The following is a 25,051-nucleotide window of genomic DNA, read 5'->3' on the forward strand; positions in this document are numbered from 1 at the left end:
GTGTGTGTGTGTGTGTGTGTGTGTGTGTGTGTGTGTGTGTGTCTGTGTTGTCAGATCTATATAGCTTAAATTCAAACAGTGATTAATTAGTGCGTCTGTAATCTCAACACCTTTACAGATTGGAGAGAAGAACCTGTTTTCGGAAAATATATTCTCCGTTTGTTTTTGCTCATTCTTAACACATTCACTGCCAACGACGTGTTAACACGTTTTCAATATCCAGCTGTTGACTGCCAACGACGTGTTTACACGTAAAAAAAAATCGATTTTTTTTTTTTGACGGTGGATCGTTGATCTGGCCCTTTTGCATCTCCTATTATAGTGTTAGAGCCGCCGGGCGTGTGCAATCCATTCCGCCGACCCACTGAGTGGAGACGGTGCTCAGACTATTGAGAGCCAAGCAAGCCAAGACAGCAGCATGGAAGCCATTATCATGAAAATGGATGGGGCGAAAACGCTTTCGCTTTCGCCTGGGTCCTGGCTGTGGGGGATTGCAAACTTGCATGGTGGATTGCGGATGGAGCACACTTTGAGGCACGCAGCGTAAATATGACCAGAGTCGCAGGGGCTTCATCGGAGCTCTCGGCCAGGGCTCCGGGAGGCGGGCGAGTCCAGCCGGGCTTCCTCGGGGAGCGGCCAGGCACAGCCGCACAGCGGCAGCGGGGCAGTGAGACTGTGACAAGCTTGTGGTGCAGCAGGCCATTTTGCCTTGCAAAATAGCACCAAATTGGAAACAGCCATAAAAGGCTTTTAGAATGGGATTTTCAACCCATTCTTTTTTGTTTCTTTTTCGCTCTAATTTAGAGTAATTTAATTTCTATTCAGAAATTTATTTGAGAGGTCGAGAGTATGAGAAAGTGCATTTGCACAGGTAGGAAAGTGCTTGTGACATGGCGCTGCAGCCAAGAAGAACGCCCACGGAGGGAGGAGTTGAGCAGAGGGGAGTTTCCTGCTGTTATGGAGGAAATTACTGTTCAAAACTATTGTTTAGGTCTTACTGATGCCAAAAATGAATGGTTAAAGTGACTGTTCTATCGAATTTCACAAAAAGCCGTTTATCTCTGAATAATTTTTCTCACGCTGAAACCATGCTGTATTCAACTGCTAATGCTTACATAACTACTAACTCTACAAACTAACTCTTTTAGACAGAGAAAGCACACATTCTATTAGTTCTTTTGAGATGATTGGTGTTCACGAAGTATTAACAGAAAAGAATCCTCGGCTGTTGTAAAATGAGCCTAGAATCCTCAAAAAAAACCCTGGCAGAACCTACCGACAGCATTGAAAAAAGGCTGGCAGTCAATGTGTTAAGACAATCTGCTTCACAAATGAGTTGAAGTGAATGTGAATGAGCCCGGCCTAAACTGACCACTGTCCCCCATTGGCTGCCAGGTGATCAACTGTTGCTTCATCATCTACTACCTGTCGGAGATGTGTCTGAAGATCTTTGCCTTAGGCTGGAGAGGCTACCTGTCCTACAGGAACAACATCTTTGACGGCCTCCTCACCATCCTGCTAACGGTAACGTGGCTGCACCTGCTGAATACCTATGGAACTGTCGCGTTAACTTGACTCAGTTCTTAAAGGAATACACAGTTTTGGGGGGATTGGCCCAAAATCATCCATGTGTCTCTGTTAACTCTACCAAAAACTTTTCATATTCCTTTAATGCAAATAAATTCAATTTCAATTTCACTCATTGCATTTATTTCCCCCATTTAGGCCCTGCAGATCACCATATTGGCCACCTACAGACTTCCATTGTAGGTTTCTATTTTACTCCCTTCATAAATGTTTACATATTATGATTGCACACCTGACTTGACACTGTGTATGTGTGTGTGTGTGTGTGTGTGTGTGTGTGTGTGTGTGTGTGTGTGTGTGTGTGCGCGTGCGTGCGTGTGTGTGTGTGTGCGTGCCTGCCTACGTGTGTGTTTGCGTGTGTGTACGTACGTACATGTGTGCACGTGCATGTGTGTGTGTGTGTGTGTGTGTGTGTGCACGCACCACAACAGGGACCCAACAACTCACAGTCTGTCTCTGTGGGAGATGGTTCGCCTGGTCAACATGCTCATCGTCTTCCGCTTCCTGCGCATCATCCCGGATATCAAGGTACAGGACATGCTACAGGACAAGGTACAGGACAAGGTACAGGACATGGTACAGGACATGGTACAGGACATGGTACAGGACATGGTACAGGACATGGTACAGGACATGGTACAGGACAAGGTACAGGACATGGTACAGGACAAGGTACAGGACATGGCTGCGTGTCCAAAGCTCAAGCTGCGCTGACACTCAACGACCTCATCACAAATAAGATCGTGTCATTTTGTGTCCCTATGTGTGTTAAGCTCCAGACACGTGGGCCAACAGTCGGCCATCGGTCAATGTCGGGCCGTCAGTGAGCGACTGTGGCCCTACAGTAGTTTTTGCGGTGTGTCCCGCACCGTTTGCCCTAGTCATCCCGCTCAGCCTGTTAAATCGTCAGTGAGAGAGATCGCTCCGATTGGCCGGTCAGCTGGCCTTCAGCAAAGCCCCTGGAGCCTGTCGCTGTATGATATCGCCCGTTTCGTTTCGTGCGCTTTCTCCATATTTTTCTAGCTCCGCCTCTTCCGTTTTTCCTCCACAAGCAAAAGACCAGGCAAACGCTGACAACGTCAGCGCCATCTGCGACTCTTTTTATCAGAGATATTCTGGATTAGAAGTAGCTATATTACTAAACCGTCACAGCACGCACAAAACGTTCTTCTCACTTTTCAACGTCATCCCTACTGTATCTGATCATTCCAATACACATTTTCACAACGATGTATCATAACAACGGTTTGTATATGTGCAGTACTAGGTCTCACGCAGGCACACAACGTACGTGCTAGTTGTCGTCTATAAAGAGCTGCAGGGATGACGTATTTTTGTAGTCAGAACGCGGAAGTCCCGGACTTCCTGGTTCTTCACTGTTTCTGTCTATGAAATTTTTGAACGGGTTTTTGCCGCGATACTTCTAATAATCTCTCTGGGCAACGCTGGCTTAATGAAACGCGAACCAGAGTTCAGTCGGATAATCTTCACAGATGAGGACCACTTTCATGAGTTTTGTAGCGTAAATGCGAGCCCTAGAAGTAAAAAGCTCGAGCTAAGCTAATCCAGAACTACACACTGTCGCATAGGCTTCCACGTCACGTCAGCGCTCAACCTGGACTGTTGTTGGATGTGTGCACTGATTACCCCGGGCTGAACGGGCTGAACCAGGTGAGGGAAAGAGAATTTCCGTGTTCGTCCTTTGAAGTGGTGACGTTATTGACGTATATATCCCCATCGACTCAACAGTGTAGTCTCATTTAGCCGTTTGCTAGCTAGCCGCCCTTTTAACGGCACGTAAAAGCTTCAAAACTCATAAAAGTGGTCTTCATGTGTGAAGATGATATTACTAAACACTGGTTCGCGTTTGATTAAGCCAGCGTTGCCCAGAGAGATTATTAGAAGCATCGCGCCAAAAACCCATTCAAAACTCCCATAGGCGAAAACAGTGAAGAACCAGGAGTGTTAGCATCGATGATTTCCGGACTCATCCCTGCGGCTCTCTATTGCGGTGTGTTCTTAATGCAACTTTTCAGCCCCCGACACAGGCGACGCATGCTAGTTCTTAGATGGCAGTCTGGTGTGTCTGGGCCCTGATGCATACCTCATTTTGTTTCTCCAGCTCATGTCTCTAGTCGCCAGTACGCTGCTGGACCTGGTGAAAAACCTCCGCGCCTTTGCCGGAGTGCTGGTGGTGAGTGATGTCATCACACACACTGTCCACATCAGCATACGGCCATACAGTTGGTGTGCCATGTTTGGTCATGTTTTATTTAGAATTAGAAACATACATTCATTTATTAATTCATTCATTCAAGAGTTTCATTCCAAAGTGAGACATCTACTATTTGAACACATAGCTGCTCTTTACTGTAAAATATTGCATTTTATTCAAAGTATTCGCAATATTAAGAGCTTTGATTTAGATTTAGAGGAGCAAACATACAGAAATGTGTCCACACTTGCAAAAGTGCCTTAATATAAATATATTAATAATAAAAAAATAATATAGTGATGATAAAAAGGAATATTCCTGACAATGACTTCCATCACAGACACGTATTTGTAATATTCATTGATATGGGTGATGCATTCAAGGAGAAAAACAAAATTATTATTTTTTTAAATCAAAGTGTAGCATTTTGGAGTGAACCTGCTACTGTACTTTCCTAACAGCAGATCCCTCCTCTCTCTGTAGGTGGTGTACTATGTGTATGCTGTGATTGGGATCTGGCTATTTGAGGGAGCAATTACACCACCATCAACACACATGAGGTATAGTGATATAGTGAACACACATGAGGTATAGTGATATAGTGAACACACATGAGGTATAGTGATATAGTGAACACATGAGGTATAGTGATAGTGAACACACATGAGGTATAGTGATATAGTGAACACACATGAGGTATAGTGAACACACATGAGGTATAGTGAACACACATGAGGTATAGTGATAGTGAACACACATGAGGTATAGTGAACACACATGAGGTATAGTGAACACACATGAGGTATAGTGAACACACATGAGGTATAGTGAACACACATGAGGTATAGTGATAGTGAACACACATGAGGTATAGTGATATAGTGAACACACATGAGATATAGTGAACACACATGAGGTTTAGTGAACACACATGAGGTATAGTGATACCTCCTTAATATAGTTTTACTTTTCTTCTCCTCTCTCATCTACTTAGCTGGTTTACATTCAATAAAATGTCTCTCACTGATTTCTGATTTCTCTTTCCCTCGCCAAGAGGAAAGAAGCTTCCTCTCACAATACTTAGCCTGCACATTTTAAAACGGACAGTAAACGCTTTCTTCCTCAGTCCTCATCCACCACGTTATTGAAGATCCATTGCATTTACACAGGAGCCAAATGTGTGTCTCTGACCACGTCTGGAGCTGGTTTGGGTGATCAGATCTTCAATGCACTTCCATGTGTGATCAGAAAACACCGTGAAGATCTGTTAAAACGCAGGGGGAGAGGAGGTCCAAAAAGCGAAAGCAGTCAAATACATAGAGACAGTCCGCATGTGTGGGAACGCCCACAAAATGTTAAACGGCTGGCGCGCGAGTGGGGTAAAACCGCCCATATATCTCATGGGCTGACTCACCAAAAGACGGTGCTGCAGCTTTAAACTACATGTTTGGGGGTTCTAGAGCAGAACACAAGACGCCTGCTCAGATGTGCGTTTACTGCGGTGGTTAAATCCCCGATCGTGTCTGCCTGGGCTGGGCTATCAGCTAAATTCTAACTTTGCTGAATGGATAGAACGGGGGTTTTTACCCCACCCTGACCACGCCCCCAGCCAGGCTGAGCCAGCTAACCCAGCGTCTATGACGAGACGTGGCCTCAACCTATACCAAATGTCGAAAGCATGATACCGTCCATACAGATGAGCTTTGCTCAATAAGGGTTGAGTAACATAGTGCAAAACAAAGTCACTGGTCAGCACAAAATCAACGTGCTGACACAGGCAGAAAGAGGCTACAGCACTTAATGTGCAAATTAAAGCAGGCAAATTACAGCGGGGCTAATTAGTCCCTGGTTCTTAATTGGTTCTTAAATGTGTGTGTGTGTGTGTGTGTGTGTGTGTGTGTGTGTGTGTGTGTGTGTGTGTGTGTGTGTGAAAACAAAAACAAAGACCTGCCAAATCTGCGAACTTCAGTACGCTGATGACTGCGCTGTCTTAGCTCACAGCCCAGACTCTATGCAGCACGCCCTCAACACCATATCCAGTCTGTATCAATCATTCGGTCTTCAGGTCAACATTCAAAAAACCGAGGTCATGTCCCAACTCACTACCCCAACCTCCACACCCCCCAGCTTTCATATAAATGGCATTCCACTTAACACAGTGGATCACTTCACCTACCTTGGCTCCACTTTGTCCTCATGCTGCTCCCTTGACACTGAACTGCACACCCGTATCAATAAAGCCTCATCATCCTTTGGACGCCTACGCAGCAGAGTTTTCGAAAACCGTAACCTGAAGGTCAGCACCAAGATTGCCGTTTACAATGCAGTATGTCTCTCCACTCTCCTCTATGGGGCAGAGTCGTGGACCCCATACAGCCGGCACATCACTAACCTGGAGGCCTTCCACATCCGCTGCCTACAGAAGATCCTTGGCTTGTCCTGGGAAGATCGAGTCCCCCATACAGACATCCTCAAGAACACCGGTTCAATCTGCATGGAAGCAGCTGTGGCCAAAAAACATCTTCGCTGGATTGGACACACCATTCGTATGCCTGACCACCGCCTGCCCCGCCAAGTCCTCTACGGCCAACTGAGCGACGCAAAGCGCTCTGCTGGAGGGCAAAAGCGGCGCTTTAAGGACTACACCAGGGACCTCCTAAAGCGAGCAAACATCAACACCATGCAGCTTGAAAGTCTGGCACTCGATAGATCAGCCTGGCATGCTACCTGTGCCACTGCAGTCTCACAAATACACCAAACCAACCAAGACCGACGATCCGAGAGACGCATTCAGCGACACCAGCGGGTGGCTGGTACCCCCCTGACATCCGGGTTCCCTTGCTCCATCTGCGGACGGGTGTGCGGCTCAAGGATCGGACTCAACGCCCACGAGAAGTGGCACCAGCGACAGCGTCGCTGATCCCCCTCCCCCCCCCCCTCCCCTTCAGAGCAAGCGTCATCATCGAACACGATGGACAGCTAAGATGGTGTGTGTGTGTGTGTGTGTGTGCGTGTGTGTGTGTGCGTGCCAGTATGATGTCCAATTCCAGCATGGAGAACATCACCTCTAACGTGAGCTTTGCATGTGGCACGTATGAAGAGCTGGGCTACTGGGCCGACAACTTCAATGACTTCGCTGTGAGTAACACAACCATCCAGGAGAGTGTTAAAGGATTTAATTTGATACCTTCCCTCTCTCTCCCTCTCACTCTCTCTCGCTCTCCCTCTCTCTCTCTCTCCCTCTCACTCTCTCTCGCTCTCCCTCTCACTCTCCCTCTCTCTCTCTCTCTCTCTCCCTCTTACTCTCTCTCTCTCCCTCTCTCTCCCTCTCACTCTCTCTCGCTCTCCCTCTCTCTCTCTCTCTCTCTCCCTCTTACTCTCTCTCTCTCCCTCTCTCTCCCTCTCACTCTCTCTCGCTCTCCCTCTCACTCTCCCTCTCTCTCTCTCTCTCTCTCTCTTACTCTCCCTCTCACTCTCCCTCTCTCTCTCTCTCTCTCTCCCTCTTACTCTCTCCCTCTCTCTCCCTCTCTCTCTCTCCCTCTCTCTCTCTCTCTCTCTCCCTCTCTCTCTCTCTCTCTCTCTCTCCCTCTCTCTATCTCTCTCCCCCTCTCCCTCTCCCTCTCTCTCTCTCTCATATTGCATGTATGCGGTTTTACAATGAAAGATCTGGGTAGTGAAATGGGACTTTGTTTTCCAGCCTTTCTTGTTGTATTTACGGTAGTCCACACTGTTTTGATAGCTTTGTTGTTTCGAGGTAAGTGTACAGTAAATAGTCAATTCTGATTGGCCAATGTTTGCATTCTGAGGTGTGTTATTGATGAAGAACACACTGCTGTTTCACGTCAAACTGACTGGCGCCACCTTGTGATAAAATGACCTTACTGCTGCTTGCTTACTTTTAAACACTCTCTCCGGTCTCTCTCTCCCTCTCCCCTCTCTCTCTCTCCGGTCTCTCTCCCTCTCCTCTCTCTCTCTCCGGTCTCTTTCCCTCTCCTCTCTCTCTGCTGTCTCTGTCTCTCTCTCTCTCTCTCTCTCTCTCTCTGGTCTCTTTCCCTCTCCTCTCTCTGCTGTCTCTCTCTCCTGTCTCTCTCTCTCTCTCCGGTCTCTTTCCCTCTCCTCTCTCTGCTGTCTCTCTCTCCTGTCTCTCTCTCTCTCTCTCCGGTCTCTTTCCCTCTCCTCTCTCTGCTGTCTCTCTCTCTCTCTCCTGTCTCACTCTCTCTGGTCTCTGTCTCTCTCTCTCTCTCTCCCTCTCACCCTCAGGCTTCCATCATCCTGCTCTACAACGTCATGGTGGTCAACAACTGGCAGGCCTTCATGGACGCCTACAGCAGATACACCACCGAGTAGGAAACCACACAGCCCAGCCCACCCTTAATCAACAGCGCTTGTTGTTATTGTTGTTGTTGATGCTGATGCTGATGATGATGATGATGATGATGATGATGTTTCTTGGCTCCCTTCCAGCTGGGCCAAGGTCTACTTTGTGTGCTGGTGGCTCACTTCCTCTGTCATGTGGGTCAACCTGTTTGTGGCGCTCATCTTAGAGGTAGGAGTCACTTAGACCACATGGGTCCATTCATATAAACGACTTATAAAAGTACTAATATACCAATAAACCACAAGGCCTGTGAGGCTCACGAGAGAGACTGAGGGAGAGGGAGAGAGAGGGGGAGAGGAGGAGAGAGACTGAGGGAGAGGGAGAGAGAGGAGGAGAGGGAGAGATAGGGGGAGAGAGACTGAGGGAGAGAGAGGAGAGGGGGAGAGAGACTGAGGGAGAGAGAGACTGTGGGAGAGGGAGAGAGACTGAGGGAGAGAGAGAGAGAGGAGAGGGGGAGAGAGACTGAGGGAGAGATCTGCCCCCTCCCCAATCTGCATTGTTTCAGGTGGATTATGAGCCAACAAAGTAAATAAAACAATATTGTTGCATTAATGTATGCATGCATCAACTGAATCACTCATCATAATAATAAGCTCTATTATCTGTCTTCCAACAGAACTTCACCTATAAGTGGGACCGCAGTCACAGCTGCTCAGTGACAGAAGTGGAGCGGACCAATTATGAGACTTCTGTTCAGCTCATATTCAAGTAGGCCCACCTCATGCTTATTGTTTTGTTAGACAGACACTGACATATTTGAATGGTGGTGAGCGGTGAGATACTTTTTCTGATCCCCTTTGAATTGTGCCATGAAGTACACGTGATTTCTCCTCCATTTAAAAGAAGTCAAGAAAGCCGCAGTTTGTCGTAAAACTGAAACGTAACGTTTAGTTTTGTATGAAACCGCTCAATCAACTACATCTCTCGTCTCGCACAATAATACGTCACGCCAACACGTCACGCCAACACCAACATGGCCTGGCGGGAGAGACGTCACTTACGCGACTGGTTGTGTGTCGTCTTTCTGATTTATAACTTATCGTGCCACAGTTTTATGACAAACTGCGACTTTCTTGACTTCCAAAGTTATCTTTTTAAATTGACAAACATCATGTGTGTATTTCATGGCACAATAAAAACAGGATAAAAAAAAAATTCACCGCCATTCACCACTCTTTTTTTTTCAGACACCGGTGTGTGTAGGCCCCGCCCCGACCGGAAGGGGAGGGACTTTGGATCTTTATTGGCTTAATTAGACTATGACTATTAAGTCTGTTAAGTGACTCATCATTCCTATTCTCTCTCTCTCCCTCTCTCTCCTCTCTCTCTCTCTCTCTCTCTCTCTCTCTCTCTCTCTCTCTCTCTCTCCAGAGAGCAGGTCCAGGAGCCGACAGAAGAGGAACTACTCAGTCAGCTACACCAACACCCTCACCTGCACCTGCACTGGTGACACACACACACACACACACACACACACACACACACACACACACACACACACACACACACACACACACACACACAGCACTTGTCTGCCAGTACCCAGTCACAGAGGAACCATAAGTTTGATGACTGCCTACTGTGTGTCAGAAGATCACCTGCGCTGATGGAACAATATCACGATCTATCTATCTTATTATTATACAAGGGAGCAAGTGGGCAATGTTCTGTTTGTTTCCATTCTTGTCCCACTGATGATGTCATAGGAGGCGTTGTGACATCACTGATGATCTCATCGGTGATGTAATAAGACTGATGATGTCATCAGTGATGCCATAAGAGCAAAATCATCTTATGACGCACACACACGCACACACCCGCGCGCATGTAAACTTAAGGGCAATAACATTTTGTGAGCAATACACACACACACACAGACGCACGCGCGCGCCAATAGGGCAGGCGGGGCCGCGCAGCAGCCGAGCTGCATTATGCGAGCTGCGGGGCCAGCTCGGCGACCTGCATGTCGGGGCGAGGCCGCGCAGCGGCTGAGCGAGCAAACCCGCGCAGAGCGCGCGAAATGCCTAGTGATCTAAATTACTACTAGTTTGTTTTATATTGTTTTACTTGTTACTTTACTATGTAGCTACCACTGAATCCAGTAGGAAGCAGATATTTCTCATGTACTTCATCAGTAAAACCACTGCAAAGCGCAGATTGGAGTTCTAGCTCTACAAACATTTGTCAGAGGCAGAGCCGCTGTGGAGACAGAAATACTCTTGATTAGTTGAGCTATGCTAGGGACGGCTGTGAATCAACGCTGGTTTGGAGACCTAATATACCCAGTGGGCCACAGAATTTTAAAAAATACAGCTTGAGTTCACCCAAAACTAGCAGCTAGTCCGACCGGCGGTGAGATGTCACTGTTGGGGAGATTTGGTTGATCAACATAGTAACTAGCTACATAAAATAAGTACAACCAAACGTCAGATAGGTCGCACCACCGTGTTTAACTAGGGTTTATACCTTTAACATTACAATCACAGCTGAAAATGACAACAGAAATAAACAATAAACAAATTGTGATATCTCCACAATTTAAATCAGGTGTCGACCCGGAAGTCCCTGTTGTTATTAACGCAACGTCATGGCGATTGGGTCTAGAATAGCCGTTAGATACAGTCTGTCTGTGTGGGAACGTCCACAAAATGTTACTACGGCTGGTGAGCGAGACTAGACGACGGTGGGGGAAAAACCCCCATATATCTCAATGGGCTGACTCACCAAAAGACGGTGCTGCGGCTCTACACTACAGGATTGGGGATTCAAGAGCACATAGACGACGACGACGTCTGTTCAGAACAGATGTGCGTTTACTGCGGTGGTTGAATCCCGATCCTGTCTGCCTGGGCTGGGCTAGCAGCTAAATGCTAACTATGCTGGCTGGGAAAGGATTTCCCCCATGCTGATCCATTTATCCGCGCGTCTATGACGAGACACTGCCTGAATGTATGGTGCTTGTTTACAAAGATTCAGCACATTGTACTTCTGAAGTCTTTTTGTATTTTTGTATTTTATTTTTGTATTTTCTCCCCTCTCACTGGATGTACTCAGTGCAGGATCTCCCTAATTAAGGACTTAGTGGAAAATGAAAGCTTGTTATAGCCTCTTTCCCCTCTGTGTGTGTGAGCAGGATTGAGGTCACTGGGGTGCATGCTAATATCGTGGCTGTATTTTGGTGGATGGTATCATTATGCAAACCACACAGTAGGGATGCACGATATATCGGCAATCATATCGGTATCGGCCAGTATCGGCCGATTTTTTAACATATCGGTCATATCGGTATCGGTCAGATGTTGCAATGTTAATATCGGTTATCATTATCAGCCAAATTCTTCACATTGATATGAAATAATGCAGTAAATCTATGATGTATGGGCTTTTCCAAAGGCTTTGCAAATAAAGAAATGCATAACTTTTTCAAATTCAGTGTTAACATGTGTTTTTCAGTATGTACAAAATGTGATGATCATAAAAATGTGGTTTTATACAGATCATATCGACATCGGTAAATATCGGTTATCGGCCATAACAGCAATGTAATATCGGTTATCGGCATCGGCCAAAATTTTCATATCGGTGCATCCCTACCACACAGTCTTCAGAAATTGTTAGCATTTGTCGTAAAGCCAGTGTGTTATTTTAAGTGAGATTCAATTTTGACCTAAAAGGGGAATGAAAGCTTGCTTCTTGTCAGTGTGTTTGTTATTTATTATAAACAGAGATCTTTAAACTGGTGGTTTGTTTGTTTGTTTGTTTGTTTGTTTGTTTGTTGTTGTTTTTGTTTATTTTTTGTTGTTTTTGTAAATACAATTCAAATGCATTTTGTATTGAGAGAAAAAACAGCTAAATAAACTGCACAGAAACAAGTTGGGATGTTCTCCTTGTACCTTTGTTAACATGAGACAGGGCTCACTTTTCTCATCATCACTGATGACATCATCACTGATGACCTCATGTTCATCACTGATGACATCATCACTGATGACATCGTCACTGAACTTATATAGCCTCAGCCTTAGGGCAGGTAATTAGGGCACTTGATCTGCACTAATCTTTAAAAAAATCCGGCTCCGTCAGGTCACCCGCACATGTGCTCTTTACACTTCCTGAAAGTTTCAGCCCGATCGCACGTACAACGGCATGGCTGTAGCCAAACAAGATTCTGCTCACTCACTCACTCACTCACTCACTCACTCAATCACTCAATCACTCACTCAATCACTCACTCACTCACACACACACACACACACACACACACACACACACACACACACACTTGGCTTCCACAGTGCACATTGTGCCCCTGCTCCTCTGGACATAGAGGATCAATATTGTGCATGAATGACATCACTGGTCCACAACTTAACTCAAAACAATTCTCAATAACTGTCAAACTAAATAAATGCCGACAAAACAGTTTACAGCTTTTGGATATGTGTGAGATCAGGTGCAAAATAAATAAGCGTTGCTTTTTGGTGAAATTCCCCTACCTAGATCACGGGACACGGCAAAGGGGCAGCACTTGAAACTTGAACTCTGCACAACAATATTACAAACAGTTTCACGAGGGTAACCAAGACAAACACGGCGGTCAAGAGTACCACATTAGTTCAGTTCACTTCAGTTCAGATCAGATCGGATCAGATCTTTATCGTCCCTCAGGGGGACATTTGGTTTACAGTAGAGGGGCAAAAACACAACATAAAAGAGGACATGTGATCACATTAATCGCAACAGTTACAACAAACAACCAAAGAAAATGTATCTGTTGGTTAAAGTATCAAAACCATTGGAATGATATCCATAATAAAGTTCTGATGAGCAGTGCTGCCAAGGTCTAGTGCAAATGAATGATTAACGTTACCCCGGGGGACCTCTGTCTCTGCCCAGAGGGGAGAAGAACAAATTCCCCCAAGAGTGGGTGGTCAGAGCTGGCTAAAATAAGCTGACCAGATTTCTGAAATTAAAAACTGGAACACGGCAGTCAATAATATACCATTAAAATATCCAATGTTATTATTATCTATGAAATAAAAAATTCCGGGGACAATTCGGGTTTCATATGCTGTATGTATGACCATGTTAACGGTCCTGCTCTGATTTGGTATATCAAAAACCTTTGATATTTGGAGGGAGGGAGAGAGGGGGCGAAGCCAGGAGGGAGGGAGGGAGGGGGCGAAGCCAGGAGGGAGGGAGGCAGCGGCGAGGGGTATTTACGAGGCAGAGCCGAGCCTCAAGAGAGTGAGGAAGCTGAGGATGGATCCTGCTGTGTCTCTGCTGCTGCTGCTGCTGCTGCTGCTGCTGCTGCTGTGCTGTGGGTCCCAGCCGGGGGCGCAGGCCGCGCCGCTGGGCGGGGAGGAGGAGGTCGCCGCCAACAACACCAGCGAGTCCGAGCCCTACAACAACACCCCTCCCGAGCCCTACGTCGCCAACACCCTCGAGCCCTACGTGGACACCACCCTCGAGCCCTCCGTCGACACCACCCTCAAGCCCTACGTGGACACCACCCTCAAGCCCTACGTGGACACCACCCTCGAGCCCTCCGTCGACACCACCCTCAAGCCCTACGTGGACACCACCCTCGAGCCCTACGTGGACACCACCCTCGAGCCCTACGTGGACACCACCCTCGAGCCCTACGTGGACACCACCCTGGAGCCCTACGTGGATACCACCCTCGAGCCCTACGTGGATACCACCCTGGAGCCCTACGTGGATACCACCCTCGAGCCCTACGTGGACACCACCCTCGAGCCCTACGTGGACACCACCCTCGAGCCCTCCGTCGACACCACCCTCGAGCCCTACGTGGATACCACCCTCGAGCCCTACGTGGACACCACCCTGGAGCCCTACGTCGACACCACCCTCGAGCCCTACGTGGATACCACCCTCGAGCCCTACGTGGATACCACCCTCGAGCCCTACGTGGATACCACCCTCGAGCCCTACGTGGATACCACCCTCGAGCCCTACGTGGATACCACCCTGGAGCCCTACGTGGACACCACCCTGGAGCCCTACGTGGATACCACCCTCGAGCCCTACGTGGAGGGGGGGGGGGGTACAGGATGTACATTTAATGTCCAGTGATCAATCTATACAGTACATTTTACTGTTACTCATTTTTGTATTATGTTTATTTAATCCTTATACATGGCCATTTTGATTTGCAATAGACTCTAACACTTGCTTTTTATTATTTGGTCATTCTACAGGTGATCAGGTCATTCATTGTCAAATTGAGATTTGTTTATCTACACTTGAGCCTCATGGAATTTCCTTTTTTGGTGCAGATGCACTCACTCTAACTTATTGTTAGTCAAGTCAAGTTAATTTGTATAGCCATAATTCACAAGCATGTCTCAGAGGGCTTCACAGAATGTCTAGCTAAATCTAGCTGACACGAGAATAGCAATTACAGTAGTAGTAATAATAACAACATGGTTGAACAATCTTATGATAGAAAGAGACAGGGGGAAGGGGAGTCAAGTCTTTTTTAGGATATATATCATCTCTTTGTTTTCTTGTATACGATATTTATTTATTGTATTATATTAGTATTATAATAGTATTTGTTATTGTTGTTATGCCTTATTGTAGATTCACATTTCTTTGGCATGTATGCATGTATGGGGCTTTATGTGTTGGGTGGAATGCCACCCGTTATATTCAGACTGTCAGACCCTGAGGAGTTAATACTCGTTGATCTGCTTGATCTACTCAAAGACTACATTTATAATATTATTTCACTTAAAGATGGAGTGCCTTAGTTTTTTTTCAATTTCAGTAAGCTGTCCAAATAAAGTGTTAGCGCCTGTTGTTTTCAGTGTTGTCCTACAGAGTGACGAAGGGAGAGGAGGTGGCAGCAGCTCTCAGAGCACAGCTGAGCACCTCCAACACTGAGCTGCAGCTGCAGAAGAAGAATATGGAGGAGCTGGAGAGGGAGAATGCAGGTGGGTGCGACCCCCAACAGTTAAGACCTGGAAAATACCCAATTCTTTCCCCAGACATCTCCTGACATTTCCAGACCTGTGTAGGAACGTAGGATCTCTATACAGTAAACGTTGACTTGACTTGTTAAAGTGCTGATTGTCTGCCTTTAAATTTGAGGATGTTTTCAGCCACACTGGAAGACGCCAACAACAAGAACAAATCCATCAAAGTTTTGTTATGGTTTGTCTCTGTGCTTCCAGCTCAAGACTCTGCAGTGTCGTCCCTCAGAGACCGAGTGACCAACACCGAGAGGGAGGTGGAGGAGCGGAGGATGGAGGCAGCAGCTCTCGGAGCCAAGCTGACCGCCGCCAATGCCGAGCTGAACGCCACCAACACTGAACTGCGCCTGCAGGAGAAGAAGGTGGAGGATCTGGAGAGGGAGGAAGCAGGTGGGACTCCCCGGGGGAACCGCACATCACAGCTGGTGCTCACACCTAATACTGTGTGGAGCACCGCTACTGAAAAACTGTCGTCTCTGGAGACATTTGATTATAATAGAGTTGATCCCAAAGCCGGTAGGCTACATTATTTTGTTGTGTTTCATGCCATATTTACTCGTGCTGAAACTATTCTGTGATTAATCGATTAATTAGAATTTTTTATAATCGATTAACTGTTCATTTATCAAGTAAAAATACCAAACATTTCCTGGTTCCAGCTTCACAAAATGTTAAGACATTTTAAGAACTTCTTCTTCTTCTTCTTCTTCTTCTTCTTCTTCTTCTTCTTCTTCTTCTTCTTCTTCTTCTTCTTCTTCTTCTTCTTCTTCTTCTTCTTCTTCTTCTTCTTCTTCTTCTTCTTCTTCTTCTTCTTCTTCTTCTTCTTCTTCTTCTTCTTCTTCTTCTTCTTCTAGCCCCATGCCCAAATTAATAGGATGTTTTTGGTCACACTTGAAGACATCAAAAACAAACCCATAGAAGTATTGGTGTGATTTGTCTCTGCTTGCAGCTCAAGACTCTTCAGTGTCGTCCCTCGGAGACAGAGTGACCAACACTGATAGGGAGGTGGAGCAGCAGAGGAAGGAGGCAGCAGCTCTCAGAGCCGAGCTGGGCGCCTCCAACACCCACCATAGAGCCACAGACACCCAGCTGCAGAAGAGGAAGGTGGAGGCTCTGGAGAGGAAGAACTCAGGTGGGACACCACTGTGTTCTTTAAAGCGCTATAATAGGCTTCCTACAGAGTTTCAATTAAAAAATTCCAGACTTTTTACAGACCTTATTTCCTTGATGCGATTGGTTTTCAATACAGTTGACATAATATTCATCGTCTTGTCTCTACTAACTCATCATGGATGATGAAGATTATTCTCCACTGACAAAAAAAATGAATATTAGAGGTGAGAAACATTGGGACATTATAACAATATTTTTGCATAATTGTGCGACTTTGACCTGGAAAATACCCAATTATTTTCCCAGATTTTCCAGACCTGTGTAGGAACTCTGTATATACATATATATATATATATATATATATATATATATATATATATATATATATATATATATATATATATATATATATGTATATACAGTGTTGACTTGACTTGTTAAAGTGCTGCTTGTCTTGATGTTTTCAGCCACACTGGAAGACAACAACAACAACAACAACAACAACAGCAGCAAAAGCAAATCTATAAAAGCTTTGGTGTGCTTTGTCTCTGTGCTTCCAGCTCAAGACTCTGCAGTGTCGTCCCTCAGAGTCAAGGTGACCAACACTGATAGGGAGGTGGATGAGCTGCAGACAGGTAAAGAGAAGGTTTTTTTGTTGCTCATATGAAAATATATGAGACTTCATGCGGAGCTTCATCTTCCAAATCTTACAGCGACATTGATGGCAGCTAGATGTTTGAATTTTAGTTTTTGCCTTCGTCAGATACTTGTTACAGCATTGGGAAATGTTTCTGTGAGGAGACTAGGGCCCTATTTTGTCGATAGCGCACGATCTAAGCGGATGGCACAAGTGCATTTGCGGTTGTGTCCAAGTCCACTTGTACGTGCATGTACTAAGTCCCTTAATTATTCATAGGTGTGTTTTGGGCGTAACATGAACTCAACCAATCAGAGTGTCATCTGCCAGTCCCTTTTAAAAGCCAGGTGTAGATGCTGAACTCATCGACAGACCTCCACCGCCACTGAGCCGTTGAGTCAGGGTGGGGTGGTGCCCCGACTTGACCTACGCCCCCGTAGCAGTCGGCTAGACACCCCTTTCAAAAAGGGCTTAATTTGACCTACAATTCATTGTCAGTATTTCAAAAGCACAGATGATTCTGTCCTCAAGAACAACAATTTTGTATGCAAAGATTTCAAAGAATGTGTTTTTTCCTGCCCCCCCCCCCCCCCCCCCCCCCCACACCCACACACACACACACACACAGACAGACAGAAACAGACAGAAGGTGGCGTTCTCCACCGCTCTGGGTGGAGGTGATGGAGGACGTACAATAGGACCCTTCAGCGGAGACAGAACGTTGATCTACAGGAAAGTCTGGACCAACACTGGACGGGCCTACAGCTCTGATACAGGTGACCCAACACACACACACACACACACACACACACACACACACACACACACACACACACACAGCTAACCTTGTTGATGAATCTGTTCACCATGTTGTGGGATGTCACTTCATAGAGACTTTGCATTATTTCTTCTGCAGGCATCTTCACAGCACCGGTGGGAGGAGTCTACTATTTCAGATTCACCGCCAGCGGTTACAAAACCACAAAATTTACAGGAGTGAAGCTCTTCAAGAACGACTTCTTTCTGTTGCATAACAGAGAGAACCCCACCGACACAGCTGACCCCCGCACCTACTTCTCCAATGGTCTGGTCCTGACGCTGCAGCCCTGCGACAGGGTCTACATGAAACTTCCCTCAGGGGACACCATCTCTATGACAGTCCAGGCCACCGCTCCACCTTCAGTGGTTTTCTGCTCTTCACTTTGTAAATGTTCACTTGGAAAATTAATCTAAGCTCTTAGCTCACTCTTTTCCTCCAATAAAATGGTGTTTGCGTATAAAAACAGAAGCGCTGATATATTCACTGTTGACATCTTCATAGAACAAAATATTATTGGGGTGTTGCTCAATTTGAACAATTGTATTAACAGACTGAATTTGAATCACATCATTTCAATTTGTATTGTTTAACTTGTATAATTGCATTGAAGAACTGAATATGAATAGCATCATTTGAAATTGAATGTATTAGTTTGAAACTGAATTCCAATCAACTTGAAACTGAATGTAATGTAATATAATGAAATTGAGAGCAATAAAGATGATAAAAGCAATGGGCAGTCACAGTAAGCACTCCAATTCTGAGAACAGTGACTGGGTTCAGGGCATTGGCAGGAGTATCTGATAGCCTACCTAACATCCATGAAAAAATAGAAAAAATAAATAAAGCTCGCACACTGCAAAGGCTCCAGTTTATGTGTTTTTATTTGACACCGGTGTTCGTGTCTCGCCTTTTTTCATATGTCTACCTAACATTCATTAGTCATTCAGGTCATTCAACCTGTACTGCCATGCTTCAAATGACTGATAGTTGGCTGGCATCAATTGACAAATCTATGCTTGTTGGCGCAGTTATGCTTGATTTTAGTGCTGCTTTTGATTTGATAGATCATGACCTTTTAATCGATAAACTGACACACTATGGGTTCAGACCCTCTGCCATCTCATGGATGAGGAGCTACCTGACATCCAGGTCACAGAGATGCTTTTTTAATGGCTCTTTATCAAAAAGTAGGGATTTAAACTGCGGAATTCCACAGGGGAGTTGCCTCGGCCCTCTCCTCTACTCAATTTTTACAAACGATATGCCATTGGCAGTTAAAGAGGCGTCTCTGACCATGTATGCGGATGACTCTACCCTTTATTATGCTTCCCCCACATGCACAGAGCTCAAGCAGGTTCTGACAAGGGAGCTGAATTGCATATATCTTTGGGTTAAAACAAACAAGCTCTTACTGAATCCATCTAAGACTGTTACAATGGTATTTGGATCAAAGCTAAAGCTAGCTCGAGATCCGAAACTTAATCTAATCATAGAGGGTCACCCTATCCAACAAGTGAAAAAGGCAAAGCTACTGGGTATTTGGCTAGACAGTGCATTGTCCTGGTCTGACCATGTTAACAATATTGTCCGCAAAATGGGAGCGGCAGTCGCTGCTGCGAGAAAGTGTGCTCATTTTCTTCCTTCTGTTTTGTTTAATCAAATTGTTTCCTCCTTGGTTCTTTGTCATTTAGACTATTGTTCTGGTGTGTGGTCATCTGCATCAAGGGGCCTCATAAGGAAGTTACAAATAACTCAAAACAAAGGAGCTAGACTTGCACTAAGTTGCTCCTCGAGGACCAATGTTGCCGAAATGCATAGAAAGCTAAGATGGTTTTGTGTGGAGAAAAGACTGACATCCAACACACTTGTGTTTTTTCACAAAGTCATCAACACTCAGATACCTGGATTTATTTCTAGAACAATTGTCTACAGTGCTGAGACTCACCTGCACGCTACTAGAGCGGCCAGCAGGGGGCAGATGACCCTTCCCCTTCCAAGGTCAAACAGCTTAAAAAGAGCTTTAAATTATAGGGCTGTGAAGATGTGGAATAATCTTCCAGGAAACATTTCTTTAATCAGTGGACTGGCTTGCTTTAAGAGAAGCCTACGATCACACCTGCAGGACCAACCAAATATGTGGTAGCAATTGTTTCCAGTGTTTTGATTATGAATGTTTTGACATGACCGTAGGACTGCTATATTTTAATGTAATTTTAATGTTATGAAAGTATTGATGTTTCTAATGTAGGCTATGTTTCTAATGTATGTTTCTAATGTTTCTAATGTATTGATATGATTTTACTAATGATTTGAATGTTTTATGTTCTATGTTTGTCTGTCATGGACCCCAGGAAGACTAGCTCGACGCCAAGGCGTCCAGCTAATGGGGATCCTTTTAATAAACAAATAAACAAATAAACATCCATAACATGTATAGATACAGATAGATCAATCCATGATCAGGGTGTTGGTAAGATGCAATGGTAAACACACAGAGCTCTATACCGCCTCCTATAGACCGCTCCAAAGAAAGACAGCATGTATATTTAGAAAGAACAGACAACAGTTAGAAAGTGGCTCCTACAGGCAGTTAAACACACAAAGATACTACAGCATAACAGAGTTCAAAAACAGCAACCAACCACTATTGATAGGTGTGGACATGGTTGTTGTGGTGGTGGTGTGTGTGTATAGTAGTCTGTCTAAACTTCTGGACAGTATGGACAGGACGGAGTCTTCAAGACCATCAGCGGCTTTCTCTCATCAGTGGTTTGGCTTTTGGAAACAAAGGCAGATCTATGGGAACAAGTTGCCCTGTAAGTGTAAACCCGCCCAAGGCCCATTTCCCACCCCAAACCAACCTAATTGGGCGGAAATCCCGCCCATCTGGCAACCCTGTGGGTAGTTGGCTTTTCCCGGGGTCGAGTGAGTTCGAATTTGGGGTGGCCTCTGATTGGTTTAACGCTACCGACCGTTAGTTAAGTTAGGGTGAGAGCCTTGACCAAGTCAGGATCACCAGGGAAATGCAACAGTGCAGTCGCATTTTTTTTTAGCAGTAGCTAAACTCGACCTCAACCGCGATGTTCAGCCGAATGCAGCCAACGTATCGCTATCAACCCTCCCCTGACGTGAGTTTGGCCATCTTTATATCCTACATGTTGTTGACGTTACAGAGCGGAGGCTTTCAACTCGTTTGAAACTAATGACAGTTCGCTTGTTGTTGAACTCACCGAACCTAGCTAGCTAAACTCATCTAGCTATCGTAGAATATGGATAGCCTAGTTGTTGACGTTATTTCGACAATTTCGGACGAAAAATACGGACTTGGTGTGCAACCATTTTATGCAGTTTAAAAATAACAGAAGCGGCGGAGGAGAGGCGGCGGCTCTCTCCACCTCTGGCCGCCGCGCTCTCCTCCCTCTCTCCCCGGGGAGCGGGGGAGGAGAGCCCCGGTGTCATGCCGAGTCATGCCCCGCCGCGGCGCCGACAAATGCATCCCCATCTCAAGGGAACGTATTGTAATGATTTATACGGAAACTTAACTGTTTACAAATGATATAATTGTCTGGGTAGACGTGATATCAAGGCCAGGGGGTCTGTCCTGGCTCATGGAGACCGACTTTGATGCATAAAATCCGCATCGAGGTGACTTCCATGCTTGGGGCTCTCTTCTGGCTCATGGAGGCCGAGTTTGGTGCTTAAAATCCGGCTACAGGTGACCTCGATGCCTGGGGTCTCTCCTAGCTTTATGGAGGGGGAGGCCAGTCTCGGCGGTTTGTACCTGCCGAGATTTGCATCCCTGTTTTTAAGTTAAAACAGACCCAAAATGTGGTGGGGATGCAATTATCGGCGGGGGTGCAAAACTCGACATGACGGCCCACAGCGCTGGTCGGCTTGCTGGCAAGGTGAGTAGGCCCACACGGAGGCGCAGTGATGGTCACCATCCTGTCGCCTGCTTCAGTCCACATCATCACCACTGCTGTGCTGGCTGTCTGTCTGATCATGTTGTCATGTGGATAGGCTACATGACGAATATTTGTCTCGTATTGACAAACATAATACAACGCATCGGACTCAGTTTGCAAGGATTCTGTGCGTGACGTTTTTTTTCCCCGGATGACTGATTAAAAAACGAACGAAAAACGAATAGGGAAAAAGCGGACTGTGCGCAAACCATGGATGTATTTAGGTGCAAACAAACTCCACTGTGTAATGTAGCCTCTGCTCAGCTAGCCTTTGCCTCATGCCTGCTTTGTTTGATAACTTCCAGACTCCAGTCTCGGACCTGCAGAAGTTCAGGAAGATGTTCCCCCCACCACGACCGATCAGACCGACTGTGAGTAGCCTAGCTGGCCCTATATGACTCAGAGATATTTACATATTCCAATGCAAACATTAGCAGAGGTTAGCTAAACTATGTCTCTGTCACAGGCTAGCACAGCAACACATTGTACATCATGTAATAGGTGGTTCTCAACCTGGCTAGGCTATTTTGTTATCTCTCTATCTAAATAGAGATAGTTTTATGCAAATCTGAGAATAAAAATAGTATTCGTGTAATATTAGCTACTTTCATGTATTTTATTTTGAGTGATTTGGATTTATTTAATCTAAATTAACTTATATGTATGGCCTCTCTGTGTATAGGCTACTATGGATGTCAGTGGAAAGGGTTTATTGTGAGGATGGTAGCTGACATGTAAAAAGTAGAAATGGAGTGGAGTTGTTTGTCATTGTCTATCCTGCTGTTTTTCCTCATCAGAGACAGGCTGTGTCTGCGGTCCTCTCCGGCTCCATCAGCTCCTCTGGGCCCCGACAGGCCATGAAGAGACATGGGAATGAGTCAGCTGACCAACCTGAAGCTGTGGAGAAGAAATCTCGCAGAAGCCAGGTAGAGAACACACACAGAGACACTGCAGGAAATAGGCCACGCCCATCGCTGGGGAAAGCTCTCCGTACACCAGCGTCATTTTCCTTGAATTGAACATGGATAAATGCTGTTGTGTGAGCCAGTTCCTCTATAAAACAGATGAGTTGTGTTCATGTGTGATGAGTTTCAGGATATTTTGCTCTGTATTGACTGCCAGTAGGCTACAAGTTGCAAAAGTAATGTGAAATCTCACTGAATTGTTATCTAACATATGAGAGTTAATTTAGCATCAATCCATACAATCAGTCAGTCACACTAGTGGGTGTGTGTGTGTGTGTGTGTGTGTGTGTGTGTGTGTGTGTGTGTGTGTGTGTGTGTGTGTGTGTGTGTGTGTGTGTGTGTGTGTGTGTGTGTGTGTGTGTGTGTGTGTGTGTGTGTCATATACTGTAATATGGTATGTGTAGAGAACAGCTGCCACATCCTCACAGTCTTTATAAACAGCCTGACTGAGTGACAATCACTTGAACTGTGTTCCTTCAGCAGCCTGGAGGACAGGAGACCTCTGATGTCTCCATGATGGAGGTGGAGGAGGACATCTGCCAGGCATTCTCTGAGACGCTGGAGATGATGGATGTCGACGAGTTTGACCGCGACTTTCCAGAGCTCTGCTCGGAGTATGTGAAGGCTATATATGCCTATCTGTACCCCCTTGAGGTAATACATGCTTTTTCATCATCATCATCAACTTTATTTGCAGACACAGGGTCCAGATATAACAACAGACAATAATTCAGAGAACACACAAATACACAGTATATCTATAAAAGGCACTTATACCAAAACTTCCACATATGTGATTGGTATCTGACAGAACTAATACCAGGGTTGGTTAGTAGCATGATATTCGAGTTCTGAGAGACATTTAGACGCCCAATAAATTTGTACATCAAAGTTCTTAAAAGTGCCTGAAAAGTGCTGACACCTGCATGGCAGAACAGTTCACTTGCACTAGTCCACCTGGGTTTTCTCAGCAAAATCCTCATACAGTCATTGTATGCAACCTGGAGTTTGTGGAGGCTAGCTTTTTTATACTTAACCCACAGGGGGGCAGTGTACAAAGGGGTACAGTAGGCCCTAAAGAGACTTATCTTTACCTCCTCAGAACAAAAGTGGAATTTCCTAACCAACATGTTAGCCTGGGCATATAACATACGGCGCTGTCTGTACATGTCGTCATCATCAGACATTTGGTCTGTCATAAAATGACCCAGATATTTAGTTTTAACACAGACAGATAAAACATTATCAGACAAATAAAAAGCAGGAAAAGTGAGATCCCTGTCCCCTTTAGTTCTACAGATCATAACCACACTTTTTTTGGCATTGTACTTTACATCCAATTTGACACCATAGATGGAGCAGATATTCAATAGTTGTTGAAACCCAGCACTGCTATTTGCGCTTACTATGCTTTCGATTGATTCATTAATATAATAATAATTAAAATGATACAATAAAAAATCGAATACTACGCTGGTTAGTTTATTTTGATATAATATAATACCACCCTGATTAGTTTGTTTTGAGTTGGTATGCTCGAGTGTGTATTTTATATGACAAGGTGTTCCGTCTCCACAGGCACAGCAGCCAGTGCGACGCGACTACTTGCAGGGAAAACAGATCACGGGAGACATGCGTGATGGTCTCGTGGACTGGATGGTGAGGATTCACTCCCGGTTCACACTGACACCATTCACACTGACTCAAGAGACGCTCTACCTCTCCGTCGCCATCGTGGACCGTTTCCTCCAGGTACAAACTTGTTTTAAATGTTTTCTCGTTCATCTTCTGTGAACTAGCAGCTAGCTAACACTCTTCTTCTTATATGTGCCGCAGGTCCAGGAGGTGCCTCGTCACCAGCTGGACCTTGTCGGGGTCACTGCCTTGTGGCTGGCGTCAAAGTACGAGGAGAATTGGACTGCAGGCTGCACAGAATTCGCCGACGCCAAGACCACAGGGCAGACGTTCCTCAAGGCAGATATGCTCAACATGGAGCAGCTGATCCTGAGGACTCTTCATTTTGAGCTGGGACGCCCCACGCCAATGGACTTCCTCGGGAGGGCCGTGAAAGTTGCAAGTGTGAGTATATATATACAGTATATGCCAACTGCCATAAATCTATATTTTGTCTACTGTCTTCATGCAGTTGATGTCATCAAGGCTATTAAAGTGACTGTCTTCTGTCTGTCTGTCTAGTCCTATTTAGAGACTGAGCAGCTGGCCCAGTACTTCATGGAGGTGACACTGAGCAACTACGACATGGTGCAGTACCGTCCCTCAGAGGTTGGTGCTGCTGCCCTCTGTCTTGCCCAGCTCCTGCTGGATGGACTGTCCTGGGTGAGTTGACTGAAGTCTAAAGGCCTACAG

At 45.6% G+C, this 25,051-nt stretch overlaps 1 protein-coding gene across 1 annotated transcript in view; it reads left to right on the forward strand.

Annotated features, from left to right (window-relative positions):
* LOC310796737 (two pore channel protein 2-like) overlaps window positions 1–10,434 on the forward strand; it is a gene marked incomplete at its 5' end in the record, with an annotated part of 42,363 nt that extends 31,929 nt beyond the window's left edge. Inside the window, 10 exons of the mRNA XM_083658973.1 lie at window positions 1,396–1,524; window positions 1,726–1,766; window positions 2,019–2,115; window positions 3,710–3,781; window positions 4,286–4,362; window positions 6,835–6,940; window positions 8,063–8,145; window positions 8,267–8,348; window positions 8,797–8,888; window positions 9,552–10,434. Coding sequence (XP_083515099.1) covers window positions 1,396–1,524; window positions 1,726–1,766; window positions 2,019–2,115; window positions 3,710–3,781; window positions 4,286–4,362; window positions 6,835–6,940; window positions 8,063–8,145; window positions 8,267–8,348; window positions 8,797–8,888; window positions 9,552–9,630 — 858 coding nt within the window. The 3' untranslated portion in view covers window positions 9,631–10,434. The remainder of the gene's footprint in view (window positions 1–1,395; window positions 1,525–1,725; window positions 1,767–2,018; window positions 2,116–3,709; window positions 3,782–4,285; window positions 4,363–6,834; window positions 6,941–8,062; window positions 8,146–8,266; window positions 8,349–8,796; window positions 8,889–9,551) is intronic.
* Between the last annotated feature and the right edge of the window lie 14,617 nt (window positions 10,435–25,051).

This window comes from Poromitra crassiceps, assembly GCF_964638095.1.
Source record: "Poromitra crassiceps genome assembly, chromosome: 23".
Taxonomy (NCBI): Eukaryota; Metazoa; Chordata; class Actinopteri; order Beryciformes; family Melamphaidae; genus Poromitra; species Poromitra crassiceps.